This window comes from Phaenicophaeus curvirostris, chromosome 10 (genome assembly GCF_032191515.1).
Source record: "Phaenicophaeus curvirostris isolate KB17595 chromosome 10, BPBGC_Pcur_1.0, whole genome shotgun sequence".
Classification (NCBI taxonomy): domain Eukaryota; kingdom Metazoa; phylum Chordata; class Aves; order Cuculiformes; family Cuculidae; genus Phaenicophaeus; species Phaenicophaeus curvirostris.
Genome location: NC_091401.1, coordinates 12,261,978 through 12,276,441, shown reverse-complemented (window position 1 = coordinate 12,276,441; position 14,464 = coordinate 12,261,978). Strand labels below are relative to the sequence as shown.

Below are 14,464 nucleotides of genomic sequence, written 5' to 3'. Positions count from 1 at the left end.
TATAAGTCAAGAATCAACTCTGACAAGACTTTTGTGTCTCTAACCTGGAGATGTGTTTCACTACTCTTGACTAGCCACGCTGATGGAACAGAGAACACGTCATTTAACAAACAGCAGTGGTGGACTCCATCCTTATCAGCATTCTCTGTGGAGATACGTAACCACTTAGCCTCAAGCACACACGTGACACCAGAGTGTACATCTCTCAGTGGACAGTGCTAATGCAGGAGGGAACCTCTTGCTGCCTCAGCTGCTTTTGCAGTCCCATATCTGCATGGCCGAATACCACTGACCACTTCTCCAAAAGGAAGAGTTTCCAATTGGAAACTGTCCAACAGGTCTGGCCATCAGTGAATATTCCAGAGTGGTTTTAGGTAGAAGCCCAGAGCTCTTCTGAAGTTCTATGGATCCTCTTGGGAAGAAGAAAGAAAAGGACCGTGTCTTAATTGCTGTCTACATCTCTGTCTGAATTTTGACACTTGCTTTGCTTATTCCCACCAGTTTTGCACTGAACAATCTATGAATGTTTAATATTGAATTAACTGCCAGTATGTGCTCCATGGTAAGTGACTTCATGCTGTACTGTGGTAAATCTGATGCCTTCAGTGGTTTCTTTGTGGCCTCTGCTACAATCTGGTTCTCCTGGAGATGCAGAGCTAGGTCAACTCTGTATAACTGCTTTTAAGAATTAATGTGCCTCTGCACCATCACGTGTTCTTAAATCTGTGGGCACTGCCAAAGACTGCAAAAATATCATTAAAAAATAAATATTTCCATTAACATATTGACTGCCATTTGTCAATAGCTACTTTGATTCCTTTCCCTCTTTTGCCTTTCACCTTTCACCTTTTCTGTTCTTTTTCCTTATAAGTATACAAAAGTTTAAGACCATTATACCTCTAATAAATGAGCAGTGAGTTTAATTTCTTGACCGAACACAAAGTTATGTGCATTTGTGTGACATCAGAATCAGTAGCCCGCTACAAGTGGCATTGCCATACGCATACTAGTAGGCAGTCTTAGTATCAGTGACCGATCTACATTGAATTGACCCAAAAAGGGTGGGAGAAGAGAATTCCTACTGCTGCTTGGAAGCTGAGACTTAGCAAACTTACAGGTTAAGACTTTTGAAAGCTGTCTGAGGCTTGTGGCTTTTCAAATCCTATTAAACCTCGTGTTCAAACATGAACTGTCAAAAGCTTGTGTACCCCAAAGTTTTAGGGACCAGATTTTCAAAGACATTTGTTGCTACTTTGGTAAGTGGAATCAACCTGATTTAGATACTTAACTGAACATATACGCAGCCTCTAGTTTCTGATAATGAAGCTCTCTTTAAAACATTTAAAAAGCAATTATCTGTAAATGCCTTCTGAAATGAGCTGCTCAGTAAACTTTCCAAACTGTAACTGCATTTCCTGGAAGCATTTGATTCCTTACCTCTGCCATTACAATGCAGCTCTGTATGGACCCAAACCGAACATAAAAATCCACAAATAAAATAGCAGTAAAATTGAAATTGTTACTTCACTGCTGAGCATATATTAAGAATGTACTTAACTAGTCAAAACATGGTGAATTTCAAGGTGAAAAAAGGAGCACACACTTTTATACAAGCATGAAACACCATGGAAAATCCAGAAGGGATTATTTTTTTTCCATCAGGTGCCTGCTTTCACTTTTGAAAGCTCAAGAGTCTAAGAACAGACAATGAAAAGAAAATCTTCCCCAAAGTTACCAGTACAACCATTTACTGTTCATGCACTCTCTGTACAATATTCAATCATTGCTGGCTGTACGTAAAGAAATAACAATGGGCAGTATTTTAGTTCCATAAATACTTGAAATCAAACTACACGTGGGACACATCTTTACTCCTATGACTAGAATGAACAATCACTCCTCATTTTTTACAAGCTGTTTGTTCTTCTCTCTCACATTTATTTTGCAGCCATTTGCTGAATTTCTGCTAGTGATTTTTGATCCAAGCTGTGCCGAGAAGCCATTCCTGAACAATTCTGATATGCACAATTCTTCATATTTTGGCTTGTTGTACAGCTTCTAGTCTCTGGCTGAATGAACACACCAAGTCAGAAGCAGATTTGTAGTCACATTTTCACCCTGGTTAGTACTTGCTGTCCCCTGTGCTCCCTTAGAGGTGAACCCCAAATGGATGTAAGCAGTCATTGCCAAGAACTGCAAAAAAATCACAGTAGCATTAACTGGCACTGTGACACCTTCTTAACTTTTCTGTATTAGTACTGTGAAGTTTTTAAGTTTTACAGACAGAGAACATGCCATGGGCTCTTTAATAGCTCTTATTTTGTCATTTGCATCAAATATGTCTCTGGCAAGAGTCTCTGCAAACACAAGCAGTGACATGGTTTTCACTTTTCACGACAAAGACATCAAATCCAGCTTCAACATCCAGCTTATAGCAGTCCTAAGGTAAGGGATCCTGAGATGTTGTGCAAGGGCTACTTTGTAGAGGTAACCTTGCTATCATGTGGCTTCATCACGGTGTATGGGCTTCCAGACGGCTTTGTCGTGGCTTCCATTTCCATGCTAAACATCCGGCCAGTGACCCGAAACACAGTCTGGGTGATCTTCTGTAGGCATCCTGCCAAAGCATTTTGCAGGAAGGGAACCTGACACACAGCTATCATTTAAGGCCAATTTATCTTGGGAATTAATGGGCCTTTAAAAATTCACTAGCTCATATATCCTTTTCAGCCATGGTAGTTAACTGTTTTGTACTATGATTTTGTGGGCTTTGGAGGGAACCTTGCTTTTCAGCAGATGATGACATATCCATCGGTAAGAGGAAACTAATAGCCTTTACTTTACCTCTGGAGAAAAAAAATGAGAAAGCGTTATGAGGATTACAAATTATTAAAATGTGCTAAAGAAGTAAGAAAAAAAAAACCCCAAACATCCAGCAAGCAGAAGGTAAATGCTTTCAGCACTTGCACACTGCATGGAGACAGGATTTCATGCCCTGCTGGAATGGGTTTCATGTGCTTTTCCCTGGGGACCAAGCATAGTTTTGTCTGCCTATCTGTCTATCTGCTGGAGGCATCTGCCTTTTTCTGTCTAGCCTCACATCTCTCTGGTGCCTGATGCGTATGTGCAAAGCTCTGCGTGCGCAGAACCCTTAGGACGCGCATGCACCCGAACAGATCCTGGGGGTTCTTCGTTGCCTTTATGCTTATGTGCATCAGTACCCAGGTACTGCAAGAGGGCGTGAGAACAATGGTTTGCAAGTGGTGACTGTGCACATGCCAAATTAACCTAGCGGTGAAAGCAGAGGGAGAAACACATTCCTTTATGTGTCCCAAAACTGGCTGGTCTGGCAGGTAAATGGATTGGGTTTTACAGAGCTTTGGTTTTTATTCTGACTGGCCTCTGCGACTGCTGTCAGCTCGCTCAGGCCCTTGAGGAGCACGAGAAAGCAAAATCGTGAAACTACAAAGTATTTATTGGTGGTTAGGTAGGGGTGTCCTGCAGGGCAGAAGACCTCCACAGTTCCGCTGCCCCTTCTCACCTACCAATTAAAGCTGCCCCACTGGAAGGTGAAAGCTGAACCCCAATGTCGACATTTGTACCAAGCTGAACTTGTACTGTTCTAATTTTACCATAATAGCCCTGAAAACAGTTCTCAGCCTCTCTTATCCTGCCTAATGTATTCAAATATTCAGTCTTCTTTTTTTATTTACAAAAAAGTGGGAATCAATTGGTATAAATAATGCATATATGAGTGAAAATGTTGTAGATGTGCAAATTAGTGATGATTTGCTAGCAGTGCTATTATTTTATTACTTGGATGCACCTACACTCTATATAAACCCCAAGTGATGCTCCTTGAGAGTTATTTGCAAAGCAAAAATATTCAGCCTTACAAATAGAATTAAAGCTTTGGAGTAAAACGTAAGAAGACTACTGCAGACAAAGAACAGGAAAACCTGACATGGACCAGCATGCTGGGAGGAAAAAACATCATCACTGCGAAAAATTAAGTTTAATTAGCTTTCTGAACTCATTGCCACAAATTGTCCTGCTAGTTAAAAGCTTACTGAGATTGCTGTCTGTGTTAGAACTTGGTGTATATAACGCGCACCACTATGACCAGAAAATGTATTGAACTTTTCTTGGTCTAAGCATTGTCCCACATGCTTCAGGATATTACCCAGTCTACTGAAGGGGTAAGGTAAAGAGCTTCTTCCATAGCCATTTCTTTTTTTAAAGCAGCCAGCAGTGAGTGGACATGAGTCACAGTGTCACAGGCACTGCTGTTCAGGGCTGACAAGGCAGCTCTAAAGATAGCAATAAAATAATCATCACAATTCCTTTGGCTGCTGGGTAACTGGTCCTTTTAAACCTAGGTCCCAAGGCATTAGTTGTAATAGATCTACGTTGCTATTTTGATTGCTTTGAAAGCTCTCTTTCCCCTTACGAGAAAGCAGCAGCATTTGCCATTGCCCTTCCTGCTCCTGCACACTGACTGTGTTTCCCAACACACACGCTTTCCATGTGATCTGGCTTCCTCTCCAAAGTGTTTATGTGCACTGAGAGTCTTAAGTTTCCCTGAACCCAGCAGAGCTTATGCTGAAATCCAGAGTTACAGGGTCAGACTGCTTTTGAAAATGATACAAATTCCCTGCCACGGACTATATTTAGGTGTTTAAATGCTGTAAAATATCTGACCTTTAAACAGCCTTACGATCAAGCTTAGGTGCCTATGAAAACTTTGCCTCGTTGTTCCTTGCAGCCTCTCAGTGAGGAACTGGGCTCCTAACAGGGTTTGCACAGGGAATTTGAGGGGCTGTGCACTGCTCTGAGGACACATTGGTGTGTGAGAGTGGTACCGAATAAAAGCTTGAAATGACATGCCACACGGATGGGTACATCAATGCAGGCAACAGAGAATCATAGAATGGTTTGGGTTAGAAGGGACCTTAAAGCCCATCCAGTTCCAACCCCCCTGTCATGAGCAGGGACACCTCTGACCTGTCCAGGCTGCCCAAGGCCCATCCAACCTGGCCTTGAACACTTCCAGTGAGGAGGCAGCCACGCATTCCCTGGGCAACCTGGGCCAGTGCCTCACCACCCTCATCGTGAAGAATTTCTTCCTAATGTCTAATCTAAATCTTCCCCCTTCCAATTTAAAGCCTACCGGAGTCCTGCCCTGGGACACACATCGGTGGGCAGAGCATTGGACTTCTCCCTGTTCAAACACACAAGCTTTGAGGCCATTTGGACTCTAACTTTTAAGCAGGACACAATCAGCCCTAAACCCAGAGCGTATACATCAGCACCAGAGGGGAACGGGGCTATGGTATATCACAATCTCATTATCGGGGCTTCTACCTTTGATTGTTGCCCTGTGTTGGAAAGATTCCCATCAATGAGCAGAGAAACTCAGGGCTTGTCCAGCAGCCATTTCACTCAATTTAGAAGCCATTTTTCTCAAGGATGAAAGCATTAACTTGTAATGTTTCAATCACAGGTGAAATATGATAGAGTACATCTAAAGCTATGAGCCATATTAATCACATTTTCAAAAGCATAGCTCAGAGATCCTTGATATCTCTATGCTTTTTGTTTAAAGTTAAAAATCCCTTTCAAGCTTCGCTTGTTGGAACAACACATCAGTCTGCAAAACTCTGCCTGACTGTAATAGAGACAAGATTTCAGCTCCCTTCCCTCTCTCTCCACTCAATTTAAATTGCTGACACTGATAAATTCACACATCGCAAGGAGGAGCAGGACAGCTCACCCAAGAGGTCCCTCATCTGCTCAATGCCCATATTCATTTGCACAAAGAGTTTGCTGATAATGAACTAAACACCAGAGCATTGTCCATATATGTTACGAGGTGAAACCTGCAACCAGCTCAGGCAGGTGATGCTGTGAAGGCAAACAGAACCCACCTGCACTTATAGACATGATCCCGAAACAGCTTCATTTTACTGGAAGGACTGTGGGAGAGAGAGCTGACTGGTGTTCTTTCAAGCCCTTTCTCCTCTCCGCTGGTGAGCTGTGCTGCAGTGGGAGGGGCTGGTGCCAGGGCACTGCCTGGCGTGTCTGGTAGCTCATTGCTTGGAGACCTCTTGCCAGCCCGGTGAGACATCATGTTGGAAGGGCCAGGTGCTGGTGACGCAGTGGAGTAGCGTCGCACGGTCATGGTGGTATCTGAGTAGCAAAGACAAAAGCAGAGCTAGGAGCAAAAATAATGATGAGACTCAGATATCCTTGGTATATTTTTAATCACTTTCTTTTGGCTCAAAACAGTTTTGTACATGGGAAGGATGAAAGACAGAGGAGGCCAAACAGCCCCTTTGGATCCCACCCTTTCCCCTAGAAGGCAGCTAGAAAAGAAGAGCCACAAGGTTAGAAAACACTCTACACTTCACACTTGCCAAAAGACTAGTCAGCTATTCCTAAGCTGATGACATCCATAGCCAGCAGCAGCTCCAGTTTGAGGCCCACAGGCTAATAACCTGACCCTTTGGCTCAGTGGGCTTGGCAGTAAGTGTTATCCAATTGCAGCACTCATCTAGCTTCACATAAATCCACTAGTACAATTCAGCCGCTTATTGTATTCATTTTCATAGACTTCTCTCTGCCAGAACTCATGGGGACGTTTTTCCACAGCCTGGATGTCTCCAGGAGGCTGGCGTGGAGCTGAAGCTAGGTCAGCTAAAGGACCCGTGGAGAACATGGGCTGTAACAGCAGCTGCGACTCATAACATGCACCACACTAATGCCAAGAACTTGCTTAGTGAAGCAGTTCTCCAGCAGACTAGATGTGACAGACACCAGACAAGGAGGCAACAGCCTGGCCCTGCCAATAACCACATCCAGTTCTAGGCAACTACTTCTCACCAGACAACATTTTATTCTAGTTATTGCTTCACTAAACCCCCTAGAAGTCCTGATTAGACTTCTGTAACTGAGGAATATTTCCATTATTCCCCTTTGATAAAATTGTGAAGAGAGTGTCATACCCCTGTATGTTTGCCCTGCTCTCCCTCAGCCAAAACTAACTGCATTATCTGCAAAAAGAAAATGCACATCTGGTGTAATGTATGCAACCTGTCACTATTTGTTACTATTTGTAGAGTTTTTCTCATTTTTGCTAGGGCAAGAGAGGTTACGGCATGATTACAACTGTTGGTCCTTCTCTGTCTGGAGCAGACAGGGGGCATGCACGGGCGAGATAGTCCATGCCCATAAAACTCAAAGCAGTAAGTCAAAGTCTGCTCTAACAAAGACAAACGGAACTCTTCTGCTTAAGCAGCAGCAAAATACTCCACTAAGCTCAGCCTGGGGGATGCTGGTAACCCCTAAAAAGGCAAAAGTGTGAGACACCCAGTAAGGTGGTTTTGGGCATGGGAACCGAAGGAGGTCAGAGCACTTCCATCAAGTTAACTAAACAGACAGCTAGCGGCTCATCCCCCACTCCTTGCAGACGTGGAATAGCTGGGCTGGCAGATCCTGCACAGGCAGCACACATGGGAGCCATAGACAGCCCTGGCCCTTCAGTACCTGTCTGCTTCTTTGGTGCTGGAGCAGGTCCGGTCACGATACTTCCATGCAGGAATGCTGGAGAGTCAGCTGGTCCTTCCTCACCACTAGCAAGGCTCCTCATGTTGCCATTCCCACCTTCTCTCGCTGCCTGTCTCACTGGTGGCACAGCTCTCTGCCCACAGATCTGCAGCTCTCCTTTCAGGGCCCTGTTTTCTCTCTCCAGCTTGTTGATTTGGGAACGCATCTTGCGGATGACCTGGAGGAGGTGTGTGTTTCCCTCCATGGTCCCACACGGCACAGCAGGGCTTCTTGCTCCCCCACCAAAGGAGCGGCCCTGTGGAGAAGCTCCTAAGCTGCCAGCAGGCAGATCCTGCCCTTAAAAGCCTCCAGAATCCCTCCCCACATGCAGGGCTTGGGCAAGCTCCCACCACCAAGAAGGCTGGACCAAGCTGCCAAGTTACTAAGAGAGGGCCCATGATTTATTCATTCAGGGTCTCATTTTTCAGAGCAGAGCTGACCTCTTACACACTGCATAAATCAGTGTCAACACAATATTGCTGCATCATCAGAAAACCCTCCCAACCCCTTGCTTGCCTTGGGCTTTGGCTTTCTCCAAAAGGACTGAGGAGGGCAGAGTCTATTTCCTTCAGGTTACCTGAAAAGGCCAATGATTGTTGCAGCAAGGGAGGGGTTGCCCTTTGCTGGGCAGCATTTCATCTCTCCCTTTACACTGCGTGAATTATTCCTTTTCACTGTGCATCTGGAAAAGAATTAACAATCTCTCAAAGGAAAATTAAATTTCCAAATGAAAGCTGATGCGGTACAAGACCCCTGCTCTTAGTGAAGGATGCCAACAGCTGTGATGGACGAGTAAGAAAACTAAAGTTCTCCTGAAAGCAAAGCCCACTGCCCCTCCCTGGGTACCTGGGGAGAGTCGCTGGAGTGAAGCACCTGCACCAGCATCCTGGGAGAGTAAGGAGAGACAAACCAGACATGAATCTTGCATTAGGAAGGGAAACACGACCCTCTGCTGCTTTCATCACCTACTCCCTAAAGCGATCTTTCTGTTGGCAGCAAAATGCAAGAATGTGTGGAACACCCTTCCAACTCCCCGGCTTGCTTCAAAACACAAAACTGAGAACGCAAGAAAGCCAGCAGAAAAATAATTTAACACACCGTTTACTATGAGACCATTCCCTTTCCAGTAGCTCAGCAGTGACTCAGTAACATCTGAGAAATGAAAAAAAAAGACCTTCGGCTGTGTGTGCTTCACCGCTTTGCTTGCTGGAGGCTAGGGGAAGAAAGAAAGGCTAGCATGAGATGATCAAAACAAGAGATGACTCAGTGTTATTTATTCCAGAGAGTGTCAGAGGAGGGCTACTGTGAGGAAGCCGTCAGGTCCACGAGGAGATGCTGCCTCCCAGCAGCTACCGGGAAGTTGGGCAGAAACTGCTGGAATTGAGAGGAAAAACAGGCATGCAGGAGAGGAGCTTTGCCCTTGGGCATGTTCCCGTGTGGGCAGTGCTGCCTTCTCTGGAGCAGCACCTTCCAAAAGATCTTCATAATGACAAAGGGGTTCCTGTAGTTTGCGCTGCACTCGCTCCACCCTCTGACCTACAGCAATAAGCCATGCCTAGGAAGGGCAGGTAGGACTTGCTGTAAAACCTGCAGGAATATGCAACGATGCTGATTTTTCCAGTGACAGGCACAGGGCTGGGGACTGGGAGCCACAGGAGTCACTGGCAGCTCTGCTGTCACCTCCTGGGAACATCTCCAGACAACTCTGCACTATTTGGGTTGCGTGCAGAGAGATGAAATACATTTGAGTTCTCACGCTGCAAACAAAGCCCACAGCATCCATGATCTCTTGAGAATTCACAGTGCAAGGGGAAGAACATGTCAGGCCCTGCTGTGCTGCCCCTGCCTGCTGCTGGCGGCAGCCTGGACTTGGTGTGCTGGCATCAGTCTTGGCAAAGCTCTTGGCGGGCTGCAGCTGTCCTCTTGCTGCCTCTTCAAGATTGCATCAACAAGAAGCATAAGCTTATGCTGAGGTTTTTCCTCCTCTCCAGAGAGCAGTAGGTTGCTGAGGGTGTAACGACCTACAGCTAGGAAGGAATAGGCTCAGAAATGGGCTTGGATCCAGCCTTCAATTACAGTGTTAAGTGCCCTGTGCTGCGGACAATGTGTGGGGAGCAAATCAGCTGGAAGCAAAATACAAATCCTCTTTATTTTGGAGTCATCCAAGGACTTAAAACATAGCAGAAACCCCTCAATGTTGGTTTCAAATTTATGTTTCTGCTTCTCTGGCAAGTGGATCAGGTACCGGAGCAGCGACAGCACTCACATGTAATAATAATATCGCTGCTGATCCGGCAGCTGGCAGGTCCGGATGGGCAGAGGATGCTTGCCAGCTCAGCAATTAGCTACCTGGGCTGCAACCAAAGACATCTGCTCCTCTGATCCCATGCCTGCTGCTCCACCAAACCATACTGGAGCAGGCATCGACCTTTTGTTGTACCAGAGCCTTCTGAGGAATCGATGTTTATCTCGTAACCTTGTACTGCTCCACCCGCTCTGATTTCTATCCAGAAATTCCTGGCAGGGCGGCAGATGAGTCAGAAGTTTTGGGTGATGAAAACCTGGCAAATCTAAATTTGCCATTGGACTGGTCAGCACATACCCCATCAGTGGACAGAACTCCATGCGTGCAACCTCCTATTTGTAAGTTTGGTGTCCAGGATGCGTGCCTGTGCTGCAGAACCCGTGGCACTGACAGCCTGGGTCAAAGCTTAGCCACTTCCAGGTGCTGCTGCTCCGTGTGCCACAGGTGGGAAAAATGCTTGGTGCCTCTTAGTCACGACACACGTGTAGGTTGCAGTTTTTGGCTGGCCACTTGTTCAGTGGACCTTCCTGTGGCTACTACAAACACCTGTAACAGTGTGGTTTTCACTATGAAACTTAAAGTCATTTCAAGGAAAGGACAGTGTTTCTCACAAACCAGCTGCTTTGGCAACTCGTGCTTGGTAGGACATGAACCCAGGCAAAACTGTATTTACCTTCAGTCATAGAATGCACCAACTGGCGTATCTGCTGCCAGCCCCACCACCCTGCACAGGAACCACCTATCCAAATGCCCCCATCTCACCAGACCACGAGCAGTGAGTGGCATCCATCATTTCTGTACAAAACCGTTTTTTTCTGAGTATGCTCAGGGAGCAGCTCCCCATCAGAATGAAAATTACCTAGTGGAGTGGCAGAATGAGCGCAGGAAGGTGATTGCAAGTCTGCATTATTGCTCTCCCCTTGACACTGAAGCGGGGAAAAGGAGCGTGGCAGCAAACCAGGCAGGGAGGGGCTGTAGGGAGCCCGGCTGCCTCCAGGGTCCGGGCACAACCTGCGGCTTTTGGAGAGGAAGAAGGGAGTACCAACAGTGGAGCCCGTGGAAAGGCTCGTTGGCCTCACGTGTACTAAGGCATGAGGGTATTAAGCTGGCTGCTTTTTATGCTTGAACGAAATCTTGCCTTACACTCATGACTAATTAAATGCTGGCTTTTAACGATGTCTGAGCGGTGACTTTTGCTCAAGCCGAGCTGCACAACCTCCCAGAAAGAGAACAAGATGGCAAAAATCAACTGATGTTTATAGCATTCTCAGGTTTCATAATCTAATTAGATAACAATGGCACAAAGAAAGCTATTGGGTTAATCTTTAACGGGTAATTGCTTAACTTGTTAATGTCCATTAAGCTTTCTCTTTCTTTTGAAGGACTGTTTGCCTGACGGAGTGCCTTAAACCCCATATGTACGCAGGAAATCTCACACAAGTCTTGTTAAAAGAAACCCCCTTGAGCAACCTGCTTGTTTCAGTGGCTGCAGGGAACCAAGTACAGGTGCAACATACAGAACCTCTAGCTTGTAAGAAGCCCAATAACCTTACTGGTCTCGTTTCCATTTTTAGTATTTGAGGTTTCTGAAAGTGGTCTGATTTCCAGCAGGGGATGCTCAACACTCTCAGAAGGAAACCAGATTTAACCTGAACACGGGAAACAGAAACTCCAAGATACATGAGTCACAACTGGAAATCTTGGCTATAGTTTTGAACTGAGCTGCCACTGGATGAAGGCTATAGAAATGTCTCAGACTTTTCAGAGAGAACACTTCACATTTCCATATTTTATTTCCAAGTCTCTGTGTCTCTCTCCCTTTAAATGGAGCCTCAAGTTAGTCAGGAATAATCAAAGTTAATCTGTTTTATGCCAGCTCCCTGCAAACACAACATATGCTGCAGAGTACAAACCCATGCCTCATGCAAGAAAATCTATATAGACATCTGGAGATTTCCATACTGAGGAGCATACAACTGAGCCCACAGTTACCTGCACAGGGCTAGTGATAACTTTCAAATTAAAACAAACCATCACTCATGGGAGCCTTGTGATTACGGAGAAGCTTCAAGCAGAAAATCCATCCTAAAATTCAAAATAACAATTATTTCTTACTCAGTTTTCTTTTCTTAAACAAAGCGTACCATATAAATCATATGTGAGGGTATTTGTATGTATGTGGCTATTAGTTACTTAATCTACAATCTGGGCACATACACATAAAATGTGGCTCAGTACTACAGGGAACACCACACAGAATTTGCAAGTCATAAAAACATTTTGCAGGGTAAGTATCATCCTTAGTGGGCAAGTAGCACCCTCACAGCTTCTTCTCCAACAAAAATGATTTATTATAGTTAACTGAAAGAGCACATGGGGGGCACAGCTTAAAAAGCGCACAGAAAACACGTGTCCTATAAAACTTGGGGATAATTAATTGGAAGAAAGGGAAACATGCATTTCTTTGCTATTATTCAGTATTATTACTCATACTGAGAACTTCAAGGTACTTGCTTTGGTGGCTAATTAAGAGCTGCATGAAGGTCCTCTAATAACTGAGGCAGAGAAGTCAGTAATTATGATTGCAATTTTGCATTACTGAGAATTTTCCAAAAATACCTGTACCTTGTCTGCTTAATGAAGTGTTTCAAACAACCATACATGTATCTCATGTGGCCTACAACTTCTGGCTCAAAAGGCACTCCTTCCTCTAACTCCCACTTCACCGGGCCTCAGGGAGGCTCCCGAGGGAGTGGGACATTGGTGGCTGCCCGGGATTGTTCCCAAACATCTGTTAGGCACAACATTCCCACAGGGGCAGCAGCACCTCCTCCTGCAGTGCCAAGACACAAAACTGCTCAGCCGCCAGTGTTTTGAATCTTGAGGCTAAACAGGTAAAAGAGACACACAGCCTACTAAATAGCAGGCACTCCCATATCAGCTTTTTACCATTCTGTCTTAAAAAACACTCACTTTTTCCCCTGATAATCCAGACACTGCAACAACCTTCCCCTAACCCTGTTGGTATCACCGTACTCTTCCTTTTCTCCCATCTGTGAACGCTCCAATACGTACCCGGGAGGTAGGTAAGTTGCTCGATATTTTTCACAGCTAGTATTTCACCAAGGAACCATGCTGGACTTCTCTTGAAAAGAGTAGTAATGTTCTCATTTCCTCCCCAAGCCATCCTGTGAGCCAGCAGCTGCCCAGAGCTGCTCTCTACAGACCACCAACAAAATAATGCTGGAAAATCCCTGTGTCAGGGAGAGCTGTGGGCACCTGTGTGTTCTGCAGTGCTCCTTGCTGGGGTGAGCACCACTGTCAGGGTCTGTTGCAAGGCATGGCCAGGGGGACCAGTCTCATTCAGAACAAGCACCAACACTTCCCTGATTTTAGTAATTTCAAAAGGAAAGCATCTATTTAGTCCTTCCCAAAGTTTCCCTGCTTTTCCCAACTAAAATTATTCTATTCAGTTTGAATTAGCATATAATTTCAGTTGTATTTTCCAGTAAGAGGGTCACATGTTTGAAGTATAGAGAAATTTGACCCAGCTTAGAAGGTGACAGTGAGAGCAGAGCTGTGTGAATTGCCATTACACAGGGTTGTAATGAGGCAAGAGCTAACCCTGTGGCCTTGCGATCTGAATGCCTAAGCTTGGAAATGGGACTGCTCCAGCCCATTTGATCTCTGTGAAGCACTAACCCCGTCCTTAACTCTTGAGCATCTTTCCATCTGCATTCAGGCTTTGTTCTCTCTCATGAGCCATGTTCTGCCCTGGGAAGGCAGATCTGCTCTTCCCATCAGAGAGCTCACCTGGGAGCAGAAGCCAAGCGTGTGCTCTCCTGTTGAGGAGCTCATCCATGGCAATTTTGGAGCCTGAAAGACTCACAAGCATGTTTTCTCTCTGGTGTTGCACAGCGTGAGCTTACCAGGGCAGGGGCTGTGCCTTTTCTTGTTCAGTATTTACCTACTTCGTGATACCAGACTTCCGATTACTCTGTACTGTCTCAATTGGCTCTTAGATATTGGTATAAGTTGCTGGCTCTTACTGTCCCTTTCTGTCTCATGGCAGCAATGTTTCATCAGCAAAGCACCAGGATGTTATTGTAGGGTTAGCTGGGAGATCACGGCTCCCAAGCTTCAATAGCTCCTGTTGTTTTAATGCTGTTTGCTCCCTAGCTCCTGCTGCAAGGAGGAGTGCTTTATCTCACTGCTACTGGTGGCAGCATTTCCAGCTCCTGCATCAAAAGCAGTTTGAGGAAATAAGATGTAGAAACAGACAACACGAGCAGACTGCTAATCCCTACAGCTGCAGGCATGGCCCTTTGTGCTTCCACAGCAATGCCGTAAGTATGACTGATATCCAGTGACCAACGGCCCCCTGCAAAGAACCAACCCAGGAGAGGCAGCGGCTCCTCTGCCTTCTAGCACGTCTCAGTGCAGATGTGTGAGGTCCTTTGGTGCCTCCTTACTGCAAGGAGGGGAGCTGAAGGAGAAACTGCCTGCCTCATGTTGCCACCTCCAAGCAGCAAAGGGAGGACAAAGGGGAGCAGG

The 14,464-nt window shown here is 45.6% G+C and overlaps 1 protein-coding gene across 1 annotated transcript; it reads right to left on the bottom strand.

The window, feature by feature from the left end:
- Positions 1–1,575: 1,575 nt before the first annotated feature.
- CCDC195 (coiled-coil domain containing 195) lies at positions 1,576–7,813 on the bottom strand. The gene is made up of 3 exons (XM_069864896.1): positions 7,546–7,813; positions 5,928–6,189; positions 1,576–2,846 (listed from the first exon to the last, which is right to left on the bottom strand). Exons 1-3 carry the CDS (start codon positions 7,808–7,810, stop codon positions 2,714–2,716), a joined length of 660 nt encoding a protein of 219 aa, XP_069720997.1. The 5' UTR covers positions 7,811–7,813; the 3' UTR covers positions 1,576–2,713.
- Positions 7,814–14,464: the final 6,651 nt, after the last annotated feature.

What these genes read in the sequence shown, in the direction of transcription:
- CCDC195 (XM_069864896.1), bottom strand. Translation starts at nt 7,810, where the DNA reads ATGGAGGGAAACACACACCTCCTCCAGGTCATCCGCAAGATGCGTTCC. An exon ending in AGCACCAAAGAAGCAGACAG is followed by an intron (nt 6,190 to 7,545) that starts GTACTGAAGGGC and finishes TTTGCTACTCAG; the next exon opens with ATACCACCATGACCGTGCGA. An exon ending in GATCATGTCTATAAGTGCAG is followed by an intron (nt 2,847 to 5,927) that starts GTGGGTTCTGTT and finishes TTTTTTCTCCAG; the next exon opens with AGGTAAAGTAAAGGCTATTA.